The sequence below is a fragment of the Theobroma cacao genome, chromosome 5 (assembly GCF_053813885.1).
Source record: "Theobroma cacao isolate CCN51 chromosome 5, ASM5381388v1, whole genome shotgun sequence".
NCBI lineage: Eukaryota > Viridiplantae > Streptophyta > Magnoliopsida > Malvales > Malvaceae > Theobroma > Theobroma cacao.
The window spans coordinates 35,711,926-35,733,511 of record NC_142643.1 but is presented as its reverse complement, the minus strand read 5'-3'; the positions used below and the strand labels follow the sequence as shown (position 1 = coordinate 35,733,511).

Below are 21,586 nucleotides of genomic sequence, written 5' to 3'. Positions count from 1 at the left end.
ATTTTAGCAGGCCAATGTGAATTCTTACCTTTATTCATATACATTGATGTTTTTTATTTTAACAATGCTTATTTCTACTTTATAATTTTAATTTTTATTCTCATATATTTGCATCAAAATTTTATAAAAAATGTTATATTAACATTAACATTTTTAATTTTTTTTTATGAAGACTATAGCAGATTTAAGAATTTGAGAGGATAGAAATTAGTTTAAATTATATTTATTTAAATAACTAAATATTGATTTTTGTAGTTTGTGTGATATGAATTTTAACTTATATTTTTATAAATTTTCGTCAAGATTTTTAAAAGATTAATTTCAACTATTAGTATTTTTATCCTTATTCTCTTACATTTATATTAAAATTAATAAAATATTATTTGTGTAACATTAATATTTAAAATATTTTATTTAATAATTCTTAGGTAGTTTGAGATTGGGAAGATACAAAATTCTTCAAAATTCTATTGAACAAATTTAATATTGATTTTATTTTTTTATTATAATATGTCTAATATGGCCTTTTACGATTAATCTTATACATTTATTTCTAGATTTTGGAAAGACTAATTTAAACTATAAGAATTTTTATTATTATTCTCATACATTTACATTAAAATTAAACTAATGTTATTTTTTTAACATTAATATGTTAAATGTTTTATGTAAAAAGATTTACTAAGTAGTTTGAGGAGATAATTGTTTTTAAATTAGTTTAAATAAACTTAATATTGATTTGGTTATTTTTTTACATTTGTTTGATATTAATATCATGGATCTCACGATAGGATGGTTTTCGATATATAAATATGGGTCTTCCACCACCTATTAAACATATTTTTTAAGTTAAACGTGAGCTCGTGATTTATAAATTTACTTAAATTTTATTTTGAGAGATACAAGAGTTAAGGAAGGTAAACCCAAACTAAACTAGTGTAAGAGTTTTAAATTCTGACTCGTGACATTTGGTATTAAAACCGACCCGGATCTTTATTGATATGAGTCTCCATGAGAGATATAAGGGTCAAGATAACCTAGACTAGTGTAGGAGTCTCTCTCCTCTATAGCTAAAGAGTCAGTGCAATGAGGGTGTTATACAATTCAATAGAATAAAATGCCACATATCTTACATTAGTAAGAGATCAAGTAGATTTTAAATATATAAACATAATCTTTCATCACCTATCAAACATTTTTTTTGAGTTGAGAACATGAGCTTGTGATTAATTTATAAACTTACTTAAATTCTATATTTAAAGTTTAAGATCGCACAAGGTTATACTTAAAAGTTATGACTCATGACACTTTAAAACAAGCTAATTTTAAATATAAGTAGATTTATCCTAATTCTCATATATGTACTTACTTTAAAATTGAAAAAAAAATTGTTATTACGTTAGATTAACATTTTAAATGTTTAAGTAAGAATTTTTCATAACTAAATTGAGAAAATACAAATTTCTTAAATTTTTTTAAAAAAATTAATATGAAGTTTATTTTTATTTTATATTTGTCCAAAATCACATTTTACTTTTGTTCTTATACATCAACTTCCAGACTTGAAGAATCCTAACTTCAAGATTTTAAGAATCCTAACTCATTATACAACTAAGTATTAGAGATACTTCAACTAAGCATTTTTATTTTTATTTTTTTTATAATAGCGAAAAGATGTGTTAAGATTAAAATGAAATATGTTCCATGCTTGAGAAAATAAAAAAGTAGAGAAAGCTTGGTGAAGAAAATGAAAACTATGAAGGCAAGTGAATATATAATTTTAAGATTCAACAACCCAAAAACTCCTATATCCGCCAAAGAACTATCGAAATGAAACACTAGGGCTAGCCTAATGTAACCACAGCCATTTTTAACCGTCTATACAAAAATTACCCTAGTTTACCAGAAAACAAAGAATTGATAATGCATACAAACCTGTCATCTGATAATCAAAGACATGCTTCAAACAAGTCTAAAATGAAAGTGATACAGATACTACACATACTGTAGGTTTATGAAAATATGACTGCAGACGGGCTTCGTTTCATATGGATATCTTGGAAGGAAGCTCTGATCTACTGCTGTTTGTCCCGTCTTGCCTCTGAAGTCTCCCCGTCATTCTTGGGTTTCCCTGGTGCAACCTTGGCAGGAGTTGAACGCTCTGACTGAGAGAAGAGAATCAAGATGTGCATGAGGATGGTAACAATGGCCAAGCCAACTAAGAAGAATGCAATGCCCTTCCATGAGGACAAAAGTGAAGAACATTGTAGGAATTTGAGAGCCCCATAAGCCATAAGACAAGCCCAAGAGGCAACAACCTGAAGAATATTGTTAAATGTATTAGTTCCAGAAGCAACTCTTCCAACACCAAAAAACAAGACAATAACACACCAACTGAAGTAAATCAAAACAAAGAATGGTTAATTTGAAGAAAGAATCTCACCAAAAGAGACTTAATCGGCCGACCAAGATCCTGCATTGGTTGGTCACTGAAAGTGTCCTCAGCTATATGTTTGTCCAGCAACTTGTCCTATATGACAAATCAAACAGAAAGAAAAAAATAAGTAGGAAATTAATACATGAACTACTGCAAGCACAACAATAAACATCATTAAACATTAAAACACAACAATTGACAACTTTGTCAAGGTCGCACTAATCTTTCTTTTCATTTTCAAGCAAATATTATTTCAGAATTCATGCAAGACCCCATATAAGCACCCTGCTACAACACTAGATGAATAATGCTCACCTTCTCTACAAACATATCTTTACACCATTGTGCAACAGCCTCATCTGTTTCAGGCAGTTCCTTCATGAGACACCGCTTGATGTGCACATGCACCTGCAAGTGAGTAACAACATACCTTCGTCAATTGAATGAACCCAATAGAACTGTGAGTCATTCAACTATCAACTAAGATATTTAAGATCAATGACACTTTTAGGTTTATTCATCACATCTTCAAAATTACATATATGTTTCAACCACAGGAAAGGAAGAGGGAAAGGCAGATATGTTTCCAGCATGAACCTAGGACTATATTCTCACTTAGTTGCGTCTACACTTTAACATAGCAACTGAACCAATTCCTAGTTGCCATATAGTAACCACAAGTAGCTAACTGCTTCCTGAGATGCCCATGACCTACACTAGTTGCTTTCACTCCAGGGATTCTAAAAGATCAGACAAAAAATGTGAACAAGTTAAGAAGCACTCCCTTCACTTCCTGTTGTCATTGAAGATCTTTGAAGCATGTTATGCCTTAAACTGAAATTTCATGATAACGAGAATTTAGAAGTGAAATCCTTAAGGAGACATGCAGCAAATTCTCCAAGGACATATCAACATTAAAGAAAACAAAACCAATGTTAACATCCAAATATATATAGTTATAACTTGCTTTACACAGTTAGCTCACAATCAAACTTACCACAGAAGGTTGCCCCTTGAAAAGTCTAAGCATTGTAGGTGAAGGCGAGCTTTTTGGAATAGCCACTGTCATATCATAAATGGCTGGTACAAATGAACGCATATGACTTACAGCTGAAACAAAACCCTGAAGCAACAAAAACGATGTTGATACTTCAGGCATAATTTTTTCATATTTGAATTAAAACTAGCAAGGCCTAGAAGATGAGTTGCCATGAACAAAATAAAAAATTACAGTATTACAAAAAAGAAAAGTAAAACTACATCCAACATGATTAAATCTCAACTATCGATTTTACAAATATAAGGGATCACAGATGTGTCATGGACAAGGTTGGCTAAGCATTAAATGACTTTGCCAAAGCAGAAAGTTGCATTAGCAGGAAAGTGGGTTTTTGCAGGAGGTTGCAACAAAATCTACCTAGAATTAAACAAAATCCTTTAAGGTAAAGTTGAAATATTATAACTCTTAGATTGAAAGAATGCTAACAACTTGAGTAACAAAATCTAAATTCAGTTATTGCTCCTTCAGTTACGTAGATATCCATTTAAAGAAAAAAGACATTGATAAAAGGTGAGAAGGAATTCAAGAAAAGGGGAGCGGCAAGAATTTGACCTTTGTACGAGGAATTAAAACATTTCTAGGTATGGGCAATCCTTGTGAGGCTGCATATTCTTGAGCTGCTAGAAACTTTGCTTGTGTGAAGCGAGTCCCTTCTACAAAAAAAGCCAACCAAAATGGCCGTGGGAAGTCCTTTAAACGTTGAAGACCTGCCTGCAAATATAGTTACACAAGATTTGAACAAGATCAATAAGGGTTGTTTAAAACAAGCATGCATGAGAACACAAGTAAATATGGCAATATTTATGGTCATGTAATGTGTATAAAATACAGAGAGCATAATATTTCTTGATATGCTAGCATCTAACAAATTGAGGCAAGCTTTTACCTTTAACGTGTTTTCATCTTTGGCCCAGCTTCGTTCTAAAAACAGATACTCAGAAAACCACATTGACCAACCTATAACCTGCACATATCAGACACCAATTTTATTCTTCATAAGTATGCGAAAGTAAAACCCTGTTTGCTTCTTTAAAAAACAAAATAAAAAAAAATGTCCAGTATGCAGTAAAAACAAAACATAATGAGACAATCCAAATGATCAGTCAGGCAAAAAACTAGACTTCACTCGCTTCTCTGAATTACCCATCATGAGAAAGACTGACACTAATTGTCACTACAAAATACAAATTAACTGTACCCGGAACATAATGGTATTGTTTCATAACATTCTAATTCAGGCAGAAGAAAGTAGGATCCAAGTGTTAGTAATCAGAAATTGAGCCAATCGAACAATAGAAGTCAGAAAAGAAAACAAAAGAAAGCAAAAGAAAAAAGAATAAACTAATACTTCAACAAGAGACCTGCTTCTCCATCACCCAGACTAACTACATAAACCATTCATTAACAAAAATCAGGATCATCTCTCCATCCTTTTAACACACTCACTTCGTAGATTCACAAGCCAAACTTTAAACTCCTGACTGAGAATACAAGATTTTCAAGTGAAAAATCCTACTTCAGATTTAGAAGCAGAAGCTAATGTAACATAATATAAAAATGAGAAATTTTGACCAGAGTGTCTCACTAGTCATGTTAAATTTTCTTTTCAAAAATAAGAAATAGCATTTATGTTCACTTCCTGCTCATTAACTTACCTCATTAATTACCTACTAAGCTAATCACATCTCACACATTTACATACGTGAGCTATTACCATTCAAAATTAGGACAATATAAATATCAGCTGAAACTAAGAGTACTTTTGGATGAAAATTTTTGAAACTTTCGAGACTTTCAAGATAAAAAGAACTTTAAAATACATCAATTCAAAATAATACCAATTATAATTGCATTGTTTGGATATGTAATTTTTAGAATGAAATTTTTAGTATTTCAATTTGATGGGATAAAAAAAATTATAAAAGAATAATATTCTTGGGCCCAGAAAATTTTAAAAAATGGAGAAAAATATGCAATATGTGTGTCATTATATTTAAAAAAATATGTAGATATTATTAATAATATGAAAAAGTCAAGAAATATATTTTAAAAAAATGAGTTTTTGTAGTTATAGTTGAAAAAAATGAAAGCTGCATAAAGAGAGAAAAACATAATAAATGTTGATGTCTTGTTAAAAAACCAAGGATTTTGCCATTCACAAAAAAAAAAAACAAGGATTTCACAAATATTACCTCTTTGAAATGAGAATTTGGGCCCTCCAAAATCCCTCACCCAAATTCTAAGAATCTTGACAATTCCATATTTTATTTTGCCAAACAAGATAATTTGATTATAGAACTTTGAAAATTCTCTCTACAAATGAAATTGCTCTATAAAATCTCTCATCCAAATGCACTCAAAAATAACTGGTAATGAAGACAATCTCACGATAGAAAGTTGAAACTTCAAACATATAACAACAACATATACCGGAAGGAATTTTGAGGATTTCTTCATTACAGCTAATGCACTGCCAAGACATCCTGAACGCTGCCAAAAGGAAATTCAATTGTATCTTAGCCACATTTTAAGAGAGAGAAAAAAAAATGAAGTTAGAATGCCAAATAGCAAATTTCCAAGCAGCACCAAATATTTTTTTTGAATGCACATTTCAGCTACGCAGTATGTAAAAAATTTCTGAGTTGGAATATATCAATTACAGACCTGAGCCAAAAGCCATCCAACTAACCAATCAATATCACTCCTGTGATTGGCCACAACAAGGGCATGTTCTTTACCTGAAAATTTTCACAATATCATATGATAAATAAACCATTTAAAAAATTTTAGGATAGAAGAATTACCCATTGTCCATGTAACACAAAGACTGAGAACTAAGTTTCTTAGTAAAAATTAACATTACCCATTAAATTGAAGCTTTCAGGATCCATGAACACTTTAATCTGCACATAAAATGCCTCAAAGATCAAAAGATAATTTTTAGGAGACTACTTAAGGTATGACATTCATGGTACCAATTATTTTCTACATTAATAAAAGTTGGCTCACTAACAGCTAATAATTACCACCTCAATCAATTTCAAGGAACATCTATCAGCATTTAGAGAAAGTAGAAACTTCCCAACAACAGTTCAACTCATATTTGCATAATTCTAGATGAATTGACAATGTCCCAATCTTTAAGCCTATGGACACCAAAATGCTAGTTGGGCAAAAAGCTTTGATTTAACTAAAGCCTACCAGCAAATGGAATTAGCCAGTCACTGGAGGCATGTAAATTTTGACACTGCACAACAATCTCACTTTCTAATACCTTTGTCTAAGAAACATCCCATAAGTTGAGATACCAAAATTTCCTTTCATATTCAATGAAAAAAATACAGCCATATTTAGAATCCCATAGCCAGCAGCGGAAATTTTCGAGTGGATTCTATATCTTAGTGCTCAGCGTAGTAAAGATTATTTCTGAGACTTACTTTTTACAAGTCTAGTTGGTAATGAACTTGCATTAACATTTGCTGCTTAGTGTTAACTTCTTTAAGCCCCCAATTTACAGCCTATGTGGCCATCGAATTGTAAATTAATTTAAGATGATCTTTATGTTGAATCTTCTTGAGAATGGCAACAGAAAACAACGAAGATAAACATAGATAACAAAAACCAATGAATGCCACAACACTTATTGCTTAATCACTAAAGACATTCGCAAACACTACAAGTCAAAACAAACAAAACCAGCTAATCCAAAAACATATACATGTCATGATAGGATAAAAAAGAAACTATTCAAAATGGCACATGAACTTGCTATATGCAGAAATGAATTTGGCTCACAATCATTGGATGCATAGTTAAAACTTGTGCAAAAGTGACTTCTAGTTATCCTCCAATTAGTACTTGAAATTCAAAATCTCCGTCTTCCAAGTCATCTCATCACATTTCTTTTCACCCAGGAAGATAAGTTAATAGTTTATCCAAGAACTAATGACTATTACAAGGACAAACTTTTGGCATTTGCAGTTACCAACTCATTCATGCAAGGAACCTCAATGATTCTTCTCAGTAGTATAGCATAATATTTCTACTTTGAGCTAAATTTATACCTTCTTCAACAACTCTGTAAAACAAACTTAAACCACAACAGTTAAGACCAGCACAAAGTGACAAGGTCTTAGGCATTTGATCATCATAAACTACCTTCCTATAAAGGGTTTCAGCATTAGAATAAATTATCTTCAAAAATGCCCCAAAAAAGCAATAAATTGGTGATACAAAACATATGATTTTAAAAAACGAAATGAAGGAGCTCACACCTTAACTCCCGCCCACCAATCAACAAGCCATACGAGTTCCAGCCACAACAACTCTGCCACAACCCTATTGATCTTTCTATAGGTGTTCTTGGACAGTGGCCGAATGAGAACAAAGCAAAGTGCCTGAAAAAAGCATTACATTGGATAACATGAGAAATGGTCATTGACGAAGAAATCTAAGAAATAAGATTTACACATTAGCCAATTAATCAAACTGAATCAACTCGTCTAACACTAACACGGTCAATTTTGATTGCTACAAGACCAAAGGCAACAAAATGGACTCTTAAATCCTATTTTTAGTATTAAAACGTTTTCGCGAAAAAATTTAAGCAAACATTGCAACAAAAGCAGAAGGTTGTATCAAGCTTAAACCAAAGATCCCAAGTTAAATTTCTTTTTCCCAAATTTTATTTGCTGAGAATTAAAGTAGATTCAAAAACCAGATGTACATGCAAACTAATTATTCATTAATAATCTCAGCTCGAAAAATATAAATAAAAGAGAAATCCATTTACCAGCATTTTTTTAAATGCAACCACAACAAATTTGAAGGGAAAGGAAAAAAAAAACAAAAGCAAAAATTAACCAAGAAAAAAAAAACCCACTTAACTGAATCAAAGCAAAAGATGAAGCAAATCCCTTAAGAAGTTAAAACAAAACCAAATCTATCAAAAGCCCAAAAAACCGAAGAAAGGAACCTGAATGAGATTAACAACGAGGCCGGAGATGAAGAAGAGAAGGCCCAAAGGAACGATGACAGCTGCCGCTGCAATCGCCATGCACACCACCACTACTGAAGCGCTCGAGATTCGTAGTGAGATTTTAGATATATAGTAAATATTTCTTTTTCTTTATTTTGAATTATGAGAATTGATTCGAAGAAAATTGTTTGTTATATTTTTTTATAAAGGAAAAAAAATGGTATTAATAGTATTACAGTGAAAGTGTGTGAAGAGATGGAAGAATAGAAAATGACAATGAAAAAACGACGAATATGGACGAAGCTTTAAAAGCAGTTTTCCCCGTTCCAAGAAATAACAAAAAAAAAATGAATAAGAAGGTTGGGCAGACGGCCTGTAATAACCTTTTTCACATTTCTCGTTTATCTAGAGGGTAAAATTCAAAAGGCCTTCAAAACACTTCACAAAGAAAAGAGACTCTCGACTTTTTTGTTTTAAAATGATGTTTATATCTCTTAATTTTTAACGCTGTTGATCGATAGTTAAAAAAAATTATAATCAATATTACATAAATAATTTTAAATATAAATGCCTTTTTTAAAAAATTGCTACAAAACTTAATAAAATCTATTTTGATATTAATAAAATATAATATTTGATAAAGAAGAAAAAATTTTGAATTTTTATAAAATTTTAGAATGAGATTTGTAAATCCGATAATTTATTTCACTTTGATACTTAATAAAATTTAATATTTGATAAAAAAATAAACTTAAAATCTTTTATATATAGTAATCAAGTCAAAATCTTTTTATGTCACCTTAAATCCTAGTTTCAAACAACAAATTTTGAGTAAAATTATTTCGATTAAATTAGTAATTACAAGTAAAAAATTAATCTCTTGACTTAATACTGTTAAATTTGAAATATCCATATTTGAATAAAAGATTTACCTTTTAATATATTCTTTTTAATGAAAAAAAATTTCTTAAACTGTTAGAAAAATAAAGAGTTTGATAATAATAGATTTTACCTTAAAAAAGAAGTTTATGGTTCGAAGGAAGATACGACTTCAAATTTTCAAACCTTCAAATAAAAATGTTTTAGTTTTTTTTTTTCTGATTAAGGTTTTTAAGGGACTGATGAGCAAATTTTTTTCAAAAGAAAATAGACTTAAATTAAAAAATAATATAAAAGTTATTTATGTCTTAAAATGTTTATGTAATATTAGGTTTAATTTTTTTTAACTGTTGACTAACGTATTAACAGTAGATCAAAAATATCATTTTAAAATAAAAAATACCCAAGCATCATTTTAAAATATTTTGAGCATTTTTTGGATTTTACTCTAGATCTCAAATATTTATTCTTTTCAATTACTTGTAATTTCTTCTTTTCATCTCTTATTTTATTCTACATAATAATTATTTTATTTTTATATTTTATTCAATAAATCAAACAAAAATAAAACAAAATAAGAAATAAATTACTTCAAACTCCAAATTATATTTTGAGAATAACCTCCTTGATCTTTTGTAGGACTCCAATCTCACATTGCCTATGTACAATGTTATTAATTAAGGTAATTACAAGTAACCTACTCATCTTTCATATACACACACTTAATTTATATTTTTGTAAAAGTCTTTTAACAATCTCTTTACTATCATTTTTATTGTATATACTTTTATTTTTGATGTTATTGAAAAAGATTATTGCTATCGTCATTTTGTTTTATTATCAATTTTTTTTAATATTAACATTGCACAAATATGAAGTTAGAATTTTTTTTCTTTTGTAAAATACAAAAAAGTCCATTAAATTCAAATTATTTCATGAAAAATAATTCTCTTTTATCTCATTAATTTTAACATCGATTTTGTAGATCCCACTCTTGAATTAAAAGATTCAATTTAACTTGTAAGATAAAATCCTATGTAATAACTTAAAAAATAAGTAAATATATTTGTTATGACACGGAAATTATATTTCTACTTACTTTTCAAAAATTTAACCTATTTTTTCTTCTTTTAAAGTAACCCACGTTCAATTGAATGACTTCAAATCAAAATGCCATGTAATTGCCACATGGACGACATCCTTTACATTTATGTTTTTTGGAAAATTTGGTACCACTTACGTACAAATAAAATGTAAGGGTGATGACAGCATTTGTGTCACATCAACATAAATGCATAAAACTAATCAGAAAATTATACATAGTGAGAGTTTAACCTAAAATCTAAAAGTTTTTAGACCCCTTTCATTGATAATAATTATTATGATGCACTAAATTACAATTAACTATTTAAAAAGAAATTTAAACATAAATAAATGTAAAAAAAAAAGTAAAATCATCGAGTTTTATAAGGTAAAATATAGTCTTCAAGCTTGCTTGAAATAAATAAATTTTTCAAAATTTGATAATACTTTTGTAAAAATAAATTTCAGAAAATCCATGACTTTAAAGTTAATTAGTACGAAATGGAGGATTAACACAAAAGAAAACTATCACACAATCTTTAAAGACTTAAATAGATTTATATAAGCTTATCAAAATTTTCTTAAATGGTATTATTGCCGTTTGTGTGCCACGATTAATTAGTTAAAAAAAAGATTAATTGAGTACAACGATTAAACTTGAAAAAGTGGCCAACCTCGTCATGCCTAATCCGTCTAACAAGTTTCTTCAACCCAAATAGACAATCTCGACATGACGATAGTGGTCTACAAGTTAGGTCTAGGACAAGAAATGGAACACACTAGCGTGTAGGATTTGAAGAATTTGGTGGCATTTAATTAGAATTGACGACTTAGCTTACTATGATCGGGCCCTGCCTAAATCCCAAAATTATTTTAGGATGTCATTTTCCTTTTGGACTTCACACTTGTATTATCAAACATTAAGGCAAAAAAAAAAAATTGGTATTTCAAAAAGTTACTGTCCCATTTTGTGCTTGAAGAGTAAATGAAGGGCAAGTTTATAGGATAAGAGAGTTAACTTATAGAATGCAGTCCAAAAAAATATGTTTCAATAAGAATTTACATGTGTTACTTGTAGTCCTATTACTTAGGCATATGTATATGAGCAAATCATGCGCTTATTTTAAAATTATATGGACAAATTGAATGGAGTCTAAATTTTGGGGTATGCATATGTTTTGCTTACGCATATATACTTGAAAATTATGGTTTAACATTTTTGTATGCAGATATAGAGGTGAACCATTGGCTCCTCCTATAAATGAATTTCTTTTGTAACTAAATTTGATTTTTTTTTGTAATTAAGTAGTGTAATTAGTTCGTAAATTTTTTGTACAAATAGAAAGTTAATGATTTTTAATTACTAAAATAAACCTCTAATGTGTAAAAGTATATTTTTGATATAAATGTAATACTAAACAAAAATTAGTAAAAGTACCCAATTTAGTCCATGTATCTTAAAATTTTGTTCAATTTAATTTTTATATTTTATAATTTTTTTTAATTTTGTCGTTATGACACGGTATAAAGAGATTGACTTGACATAAAATATTTTTTTGGTTAAAAAAATTCAAAAAAATTTGTTTCTTAAAAAAAATTTGGTTTGACATGTCAGCACCACTCATAATCAATTTGAACGAAATTAGACAAAAAGACTCGATTTTATGAAATTAAATTAATAAATTTTGAGATAAATAAACTAAATTGACACAAAATCTATAATGTAAAGACCTACGGGATATTTTGACTATGTTATATTAGTACGGAAGTACGTTTCTTTTAACGGGCAAAGTAAATGTAAAATAATGATGCGGAGATGCCTTGCACCAGCACGATTCACGACGTTAGATGTGTTAGATAGGCATTCAACCAGATTGTTAGATATCTTTTCTTCTTGTTGCTTGATTGTGTTTCTTTGTTTTGGTTGGTGAGGATCTTTGCCTAATGCAGGTTGAAGGCTTGAATGGGAGAATGCAATCGGCTTTCGGTTCTTTAATTTCAACCACCCCAACGGCCTGCATTCATTGATTCCTTTTTACATTATATGTGTTTAATTTTGATTTTAAAATATTAATACGAAAATAAGGCTTGACTTTTGAAATGTATGTCTGTCTCAACCGATTCAAACTTAATCTATAGACAACTCTATTTTGATTTCAAAATACATATTAATACTTAGTTTGATTTTATATCTACCGGTCGTTGTTTTGAAAATTTGAACATAAAAATTAAACCAACAAATTAAAATTTTAAAAGATTTTTAAAATTGTAATGAATATATATGTGAATCTAATAAGTTCAAATTAAGTTAAACAGCGCAACAAGCTAGACATAAGAAATATAATTTGATTTGAACATTTAGATTTGATTATGTATATATAAATTTAAATATAGATCACATTAAATTAAGGTTAGGATTTAAGAAATTATTAGCCTATAAATAGATCTCTCATTTTGTTTGTAAATACACACTTGAATAAGAATTTTTTTTACTTTACTAATACTTTTCTCTTAAGGTGTGTTTGATTTGCAGAATGAATAGAATCAGAGATGAATAACTATTATGTAGTTTGGTTCATAGAATGGAATATAACGAGAATTGCTATTATGAATTATTCTATTATTTAGATTGTATAAATAGTTTTAGAAATAATTAAGGAATGAGTAATAAATGACAAAAATACCATTAATTATAATAGTTAATTTTTAAATTAAGTTATTTATTTTTTTAATAATTTGTTAAAAATATTAATAAATTATTATTTAAATGTTAATATGATTATTTATTTTAATTTACAAAATATTAATAGTTTATATTACATTTACAATATTAATGATTTATAATTAAAATATTAATTTACTATTTATTTTATTCTTTATTTTAAAAATATTGAAATATAAAAATTTTAGCCTAAATACGTAAATAAGTCCTCAAACTATACCAAGAAAGTCAATTTAGCTCTTATCTTTTTATTGTGTTTAAATAAGCTTTCGAACTCTTATTTTGGATCAAATAAGGCCCTCTCCCTAATCATTGACTAACTTCTGTTAGTCAACATTACAGTCAGCAATTTTTGATGCCACGTGGCATATTGATGTGTCATCTTGATGACATCAATTCCACATTATAGTCGATGTGGCATAAAAAAATTGTTAACTAAGAATTGGGTTTTTTCATTTTAACCCATCCAAATGTCTCAACATTATTGGTTAAGAATTTGAAACAAAAAAAAAATCTAATTGTTTCAAACTGATTACTATTGTTTCTTAATTGATTATCATTTTCTTAATTGAAGTTATCATTCCTAACAACAAAAAAAACCTAATCCAACTTTTCCAATTGAAGCCATGGTTACTCTATTGAAAGTTGATGTAAAAAAATCTAAAAATACCCATAAACGATTTTGAGAAGAGGATAGCTAAATTAAAGTTGTTGCATTTGGGATTTTTGAAAGTGATTATTGGGTGATGGCAAGAAAATGGAAATTTTTGTAGAGAAAGAAGGGGGCAATAAAAAATTTGTAAGATATGAGAAGCAAAGAAAATACTAATTATGATTATCCATCTTAGGTGTAAAACTTATGCCTCCCAACTCTTGTAAACATCCTTTTGTCAAAATCGTTTATGGGTATTCTCGGATTTCTCTACGCTAACTTTTAGTAGAGCAACAATGACTTCAATCGAACTAGTAAATTTGGATTAATTTTTCTTGTTAGGAAGGATGGTTTCAATTAAAAAGATGGTAATTAGTTAAGAAACAATGATAATCAGTTTGAAGTAATTAAGTTTTTTTTTTAAATCCCTAATCAATAATTTTTGGACATTTGGATGGGTTAAAAGGAAAAAGTCCAATTCTTAGTCAATAATTTTTTAATGCCACATTATCTACCACGTGACATTGACGTCATCAAGATGACACATCAACACATGGCATTGACGTCATCAAGATAACACATCAACATGCCACGTGGCAAATGATGTGGTATAAAAAATTGCTAACTGTATAGTTGACTAATGGAAGTTAGTCAACGATTAGGGAGAAGGGTTTATTTGACCCAAAATAAGAGTTTAGGGGCTTATTTGAACGTAATAAAAGGATAAGGACTAAATTGACTTTCTCGGTATAGTTCAGAGACTTATTTGAGTAATTAGTAAAAAAAATTTAATTAAAAATTTAATTTAATTTTTAAGTTTAAAATATTAACCTTTTTATAATTTATAATTATTTTGTCAACTAGTGCAACAATGAACAATTAAATACTTAAATTAATAATGTCCTACAGCATCATGTAAGTACACCAGCTTGTTCAAATCTACAAAATTCTTCCGTGGGGTATCAATTCCTTTGGCAAACTCTCAAAATTTCCAACACTTACACATGATTGTAGCATAGGTCTTTTCCCTATCTTCCAAACAATGCCTTCTGCTAAGTGCTTGTTATTTGGTGTCAACATTTCAAAAGTTCTATAACTTGTTCATAACTAGCTTTTCTTATATTTTCTACACGGAGGCCAAATCCATAAGCTATAGTTCCAAAAATGCAATCTCTAGCTGTTGAAATATTATATACTAAGATTCCAAATTCACATATTGGCACCATTATACTTTAATGTATAATAAAAATGCCATATGTCCACACTTTAAATATGTGGTGAGCACAGAGTGAACTATTCTTTCACTTTTTATAATTTATAATTAAAACTTAAACCTTTTATTTTAAATTAATTTAATTTTTTTAATTTTAAATTCATTTTAATTTAGTGATAGAATGAGAGAGGTAGTTGGCTAGAAAGAGAAAGAAATTTGAAAAAAATGAATAAATTACATTTTATATAGTATGGTAATTCTTAACATTAATGAAAGATATTTTTGTTCAATAATTTTTTCTACTCTATTCCTTGTCTCGTGGAATAGCCAATACGAAGCGGGCCTTGGTGTTGGCTATTCCCTCATCTCCTTGAATGGCCATTCCAATGGTCATTCGTTCTAATCAAATAAAGTGTTAAAGAAGATTAAGAATAGGGGGGAATGGTTATTTCTTTTCTCCCAACCAAACATGTTGTTCATTGGTTAAATTATGTAATTGGTCTTTGTATAATGGTAAAATGGTGGATTTAATCCCTATACAATAATTTGTAAAAATTGAATCCTTATACTTTCTAAAATTAACAATGTCAATCTAATTGTTAACAATGTTAATTTTTTTTTTCTGTTGTTTGATGACATGGCATTTTCTTGTTGATGTGGCATTTTTAAGTTATTTCATAACATTCTTTTCACTAATTTAAATTATGGAACACAAAAATTCAATTTTTCTCTATCTCACAACACTCTTTTCCTAAATCGTACTTTTGATTTGTTTCTTTTCCAATCCCGTTTAAAATCATTAACTTACATTGGATAATTCCATGTATGCAATTATAAAATCCATGTCATTGTTTGGTCACGTCATATCACACTACTATTGCATCATTCATGAAATGCCACATCATCATTGCCAAGTCATCATATTCAATGTCACATTAGCAAGAAAATGCTATGTCAACACAATCAAACTCCATATCAGTATAGATAACAAAAAATTTTTAGCACATTAGATTGATATTGTTAATTTTAAAAAGTACAAGACCTCAATTTTTACAAATTATTGTACAAGGACCAAATGCACCACTTTGATAGAGTGCAGGGACTAATTACATAATTTGACCTTATTCTTTCAATTTATATTTCATAACACATTATTAGTACGATTCTCTAATTTCTCAAATTTTAGTATTATTTAATTTTCATCATCTCCAAGCTTAATCAGGTAAGTGATTTGATATCTCTTTGGTATTTTCATTCCTAGAAACCAACCTTAATATGAATTTTGCTATCATATAATATATATCATATTTTGTCTATTGATTTATTAAATTAGGTTGAGCAAGAAATTGTGTACAATTATATATAATATCTTTGTTCTAGTTTTAAAATATGATTTTCTTAATATATAATTTTTTTATTGAATTCTGACTATAATTTTGCTCAACATATGCAAATCTGTCTTTAATACTATAAGATTTTACATAAGACATTTTGGATTGAACATATGAAATTGACTTTGTATGATATCTGACTTTTTATGATATTTATTTTTGTAAGAAGTGGAAAATACTATACTTTGGGTAATCTGAAATATGTTTTGTTTTGGATTTCATGTCTTTTTATGGTTGAGCAAAATAACAAACTACTAATGACAAATCATGAACTTCATCTATTCTCTGAAGTGAATTCAACATAATTTAATAATTATGGTTATGGATTGGAAGAAGTCATCAAAATAATTACAATCATGGTGGTTACACTAATTATTATTCTAAGAATACATTTAACCACTAAAACTGGATCAATGCTTTTACCCATTAGAGGTAGATTGATACATTTACCCACTAGAGGTGGATGGATACCTTTACCCATTAGAGGTGGATGGATAACTTTACTCATGATCAAAGGTGGATGGATAACTTTACTCACGGTCAAAGGTTGATAGATACTTTTACTCACTAGAAATGGATGGATACTTTTACCCATTAGAAATAGATGAGTAGTGAAGAGATATAGAAAAAAGATAAAAGTGGACAGAATAAAATAAATCACTATTCTAAAAATACATTTAATCATTGTAAATGGATAGATATTTTTACCCTCCAAAGGTGAATAGATACCTTTTGTCATGACCCGATTTCTGGATCATGATCGGCGCATGGACTCAATGGACATAGTCTACTAAGCTCAAGCAAGCCTATTTATATAATCCTACTCATCATCCCATCAACTATTCTTACATTCACATCTCATAATCTCAACCCTTAAATACTTTAATAGTAAGTTATAACAATAAAAAACTGCATTTATATTAACCCAAAATAACATTAACAATTGCCACACATGGTGGCTTTACCAATCAAAATATACATATATGGTCTAAGGCATACATCTTAGTACTTTATATCACATGTACATATTTACAAACAAAAATGACTTTGGGCTTCCAGCGGAGTGACCAAGGTGAAAGTGCGACTACGGAATGTCAAGATACCTACCAAGGAGACGAAACTACGTGGACACCTCGACCTAGGTTCCAATTGCCTCCTGATCTGAAAACATGAAGTTGAAAACAGTGAGTACAAACTCAGTGAGTGAACATAAGAAGGGAACAAGCAATCAATAAAGAAAACTTGAAAATCATAATGCACTTGTTTCAAAAACAATGCAATTGATTTAATTTTTTTTTTCTAAAAACCCCTCATTTCAAACTTTGATTAATAACCTCATAGTGTTGCAAAAAACCCATGACCAATCCATGAAGTTAAAGGGGTGAAAAATATGTCAAAATCAAGCAAGGTAGTAAGCATGACTGCAAGTTTCTCACTATAGCGAGAAACAATCTTAGTTTGCATATGTTTCGGTTTTTCAAGAATATCTCCCACTACATAAGTTTAATTGACATGATTTTTAGACCATTAGAAAGCTAAGAGGTTGGGCTACAACTTTTATGTTTACTACTTTGCCCATTTCTGAACGGAAGGTGGTCAAAATCTTCATTAAATTGAAAGTACTGCACTAGAACCCGAGAGTTTCTCGCTGCAACGAGAATAAATCTCGCTGCAGCGAGAACCAGGCTAGTGTGACCTCCAAAACCTGAGAGTTTCTCGCTACAGTGAAAATGAATCTTGCTGTAGTGAGAACCAGACTAGTATGACCCCCAAAACTCGAGAGTTTCTTGCTGCAGCAAAAATGAACCTCGTTGCAGCGAGAAACAGAGCATTTTAAATGAAATGGGTCTTGTTACATCAAAAGCCTTTTCTTGTTGACATGAAAAGCAATTTGGGAGCAATTAACAATGCCAACACACAACACAATCACAATTATTTTCGTAAACTTTTTATAACATGTATATATATATATATATATATATATATTTGTATATACATACATCATCATGCATATCATCCCGCCATACTCAGCTCAATGCAATATCATCATCATGTGTGCACTCCCTACTCGCACACTTCAACATCATCATGTGTGCACTCCCTACTCGCACACTTCAATATCATCACACAACATTATCCATCAATGCACAACATATATTCATATATATACATACCAACATAATATAGGAGCACATGGATTCATTCTTTTACACATTTCACATTTTCACAACATCAAAACTTTTTATCAAGGACTTGTTCCTCGACACACATTTTTAAAGAAAGGTTGGATAAGATCATTCAAATGTTTCATCCAAATACATTTACATTTCCCAAATAAAATTTGAAATGCAAGTTCACTCATTAGTCTTTATTGATGTTTTGGTGGGCTCTAGCTTCGACTAAGGTTCCGAATGGAGGTGTGGGGTTTCGTTGGAACCTATCACACACAACAACATCACCATCAACCCAATTTGGCATTAATACTATTCCAAAGCTATTTTCTAAATTGAGTTCTACTAGTCATTCTTAACTAGCTTCCAACTACCATTAAATGGCTATTATTTGCACTACTCTAGTCACACTAAAAATGAATAAACTATCTCAACAATAAAACACTCACAAATCAAATTACTAGACATTCTCAACACTTAAGAATCAACTCTAATTCACTACTCACCTTGGTAGCTTTGTAAATTTGAAATTCTTTTCACAAATTTTCAAGCTATTATAGAAGCTCCATTTTCTCTCTCTAGAACACCTAGATAGTGAGAGGAAGTATGAAAGTAAGACTTTTCAAGGGTTTTAAAGTGAGAGAGTGAAAGAGCACAAAGGTTCTATGCAAAAGTGCACAAAAGCATGAAAATTAAAGCTAACTTGAGAAAGGTTATGGAGATTTCATAACAAGCTTCTATGGAGAGTGAAACAAACGTGAGATGGAAGGAGGAAGAAGAAGAAGCTACTGAAGAAATGAAAAAGCTGCTGGAACACATGATATTTATAGCCAAAGCTTATCCAATCTCTTTTTAAATTACGAAAATGCCCTTAGCAAGTTGGCTTTGTCTTCCTCCAATCTTTTGTGCAATCTTTTTACTCTTTTGACATTGAGACAAAGTCCATAATAGTCTAGAAATACTCGAATTTACGAAAACTTAAAAATTTTGATCCGAGATGAAAAATGACCATTTTGCCCCTACCTTGGAAATCATCATTTTTTTTATTTTCTTCGTCATTTTACCCTTATTTTCATCATTCATTTATACCTTAGGCCTACTTAGGCCTTAATATTGTTTGAAAACCTACTTCTAGGGGCTCACTAAGGACATGATGAAATTACCCCTAGCCCATGTGATCGTGTCTACACCTAGTTACGAGCCTATAGAGGTTGAGATCTCACATCTTTACCCATCACTAGAGGTGAATGGTAACTTTACTTACTAGAAGTGGATGGATATCTTTACCCACTAGAAATAGATGAATACTTTTACCTAACAGAAATGAATGAGTAGTGAAGAAATATAAGAAAAAGATAAAAGTGAACAAAAAAAAAGGTTATAAAAAATATCTATCATTGGTATGGCATGAAAGGCCATTGGTCACGTATCTGTCGTATGTCAAAACATCTTATTGAACTTTATCAAGCATTACTGAAAGTTAAAAAAAAGAAAATATATATCGAAATAAATGTTATTCAAGATGATTTTAACTATGGCTAAGTTGATATAACACATCAGGATGTTGCTAATTTTTTTGTCCATCTTGAAGGAGGAATTGATCATTTAATTGATAATGAAAATATCCAAAAATGAGATTTCATAATAGTTTGTTTGTATGTTTTAACATATAGTTATTATAAAGATGTTTTTATATATTCTCATTATATTTCAATAATATGTTCTTATTATGTGTTTTAATAAAAATTATATATTTAATATTTTCTTATGTTAACTTGTAAATTTCATATTATATATATCTTATTTTATTGAAAACAAATATTTTTCTACATAGAGGAACATAGTTTATAATAAAGGATGCACTAGTTTATACTAAGTCTCAAAAAGATTTATTAAGTTTTAAATATATTAATTTGAATGTAAATCATATTCAAACAACGAATAAAAGAGATATTTAATACCTTTATATTACGTCTATTATGTTGAGTACGAAGTATCGATACCTCAGGGGAAAATATTGAAAAAATTACTCGCTTTATCATTTGGATTATATACATAAAAATTAGAATAATTGAAATTCATGCTATAATTAACCAGAAGTTTACTAATGATTTTAATATGTGGCATGATCGGTTGGGCTATTTCGAATCAATAAAAATGTGAAAAATTATTAAAAATTCATGTGGTCATTTATTGAGAAACCAAAAAATTTTTTAATTTGATGAATTTTCACTTGTTGCTTGCTCTCAAGACAAATTAATTATAAGGCCATCACTAGTTAAACTTGGAACTAATTCCCCTACATTTTTAAAATGTATTTAAGGTGTTATATGTGGACCAATACATCCACCACATGGACCATTTAGATATTTTATGGTTTTAATTGTTGCATCAACTAGATGGTCATATGTGTGCTTATTATTATTTTTTTTTTGAAAGTTGGAATTTATTAGCCATGGACCGAGCATGGCAAGAAGACCAGAAAAGAGGTCTATCAAAACATACAAAAAGCCAGCAGCAAGTCCTCAACAAAACAAAAACACAAAAAAACTCAAACCAGACAAGGATCAAAGACCACAGGAAACAAGAAATCAAAGCAACACAGTAGCAAAACAAAACCTTCCTCAACAGTGACAACATAATCAAGTACCACAAAAAGAAGGGACCAAATTGAGGAGAAGCAGCAAAATCCCTTGATGCCGTTGATAAACGAAGCCGAGGTAAAAAACAAGCAAGAAGAGTAAATCTTCAAGACAGCACAACGAGGGAGGCAAACATCGAGCAACAACAACAACCAAGATAACAAAACAAGTCAACAGCAACGGTTAAGTATTAATGATCAAAAGATCACCTTCTATTCCAATACCATCTTTGGCTAGCTTATCAACTAGATTGTTACCTGATCTTGGAAAATGTTGAAATTTCCATGACCCAACTTTAGATTTGAGATTCTCAATATGTCTGATGATGTTACAGAACTTCTAAGGGGAATCATAAGGC

General features: G+C 29.5%; 1 protein-coding gene across 1 annotated transcript; it reads right to left on the bottom strand.

Moving 5' to 3' along the window:
* Nucleotides 1-1,739: 1,739 nt before the first annotated feature.
* On the bottom strand, nucleotides 1,740-8,750 carry LPAT2 (lysophosphatidyl acyltransferase 2). The gene is made up of 11 exons (XM_018122060.2): nucleotides 8,473-8,750; nucleotides 7,772-7,894; nucleotides 6,361-6,400; nucleotides 6,162-6,235; nucleotides 5,928-5,987; nucleotides 4,384-4,461; nucleotides 4,050-4,208; nucleotides 3,435-3,560; nucleotides 2,753-2,845; nucleotides 2,444-2,530; nucleotides 1,740-2,318 (listed from the first exon to the last, which is right to left on the bottom strand). Exons 1-11 carry the CDS (start codon nucleotides 8,551-8,553, stop codon nucleotides 2,076-2,078), a joined length of 1,164 nt encoding a protein of 387 aa, XP_017977549.2. The 5' UTR covers nucleotides 8,554-8,750; the 3' UTR covers nucleotides 1,740-2,075.
* Between the last annotated feature and the right edge of the window lie 12,836 nt (nucleotides 8,751-21,586).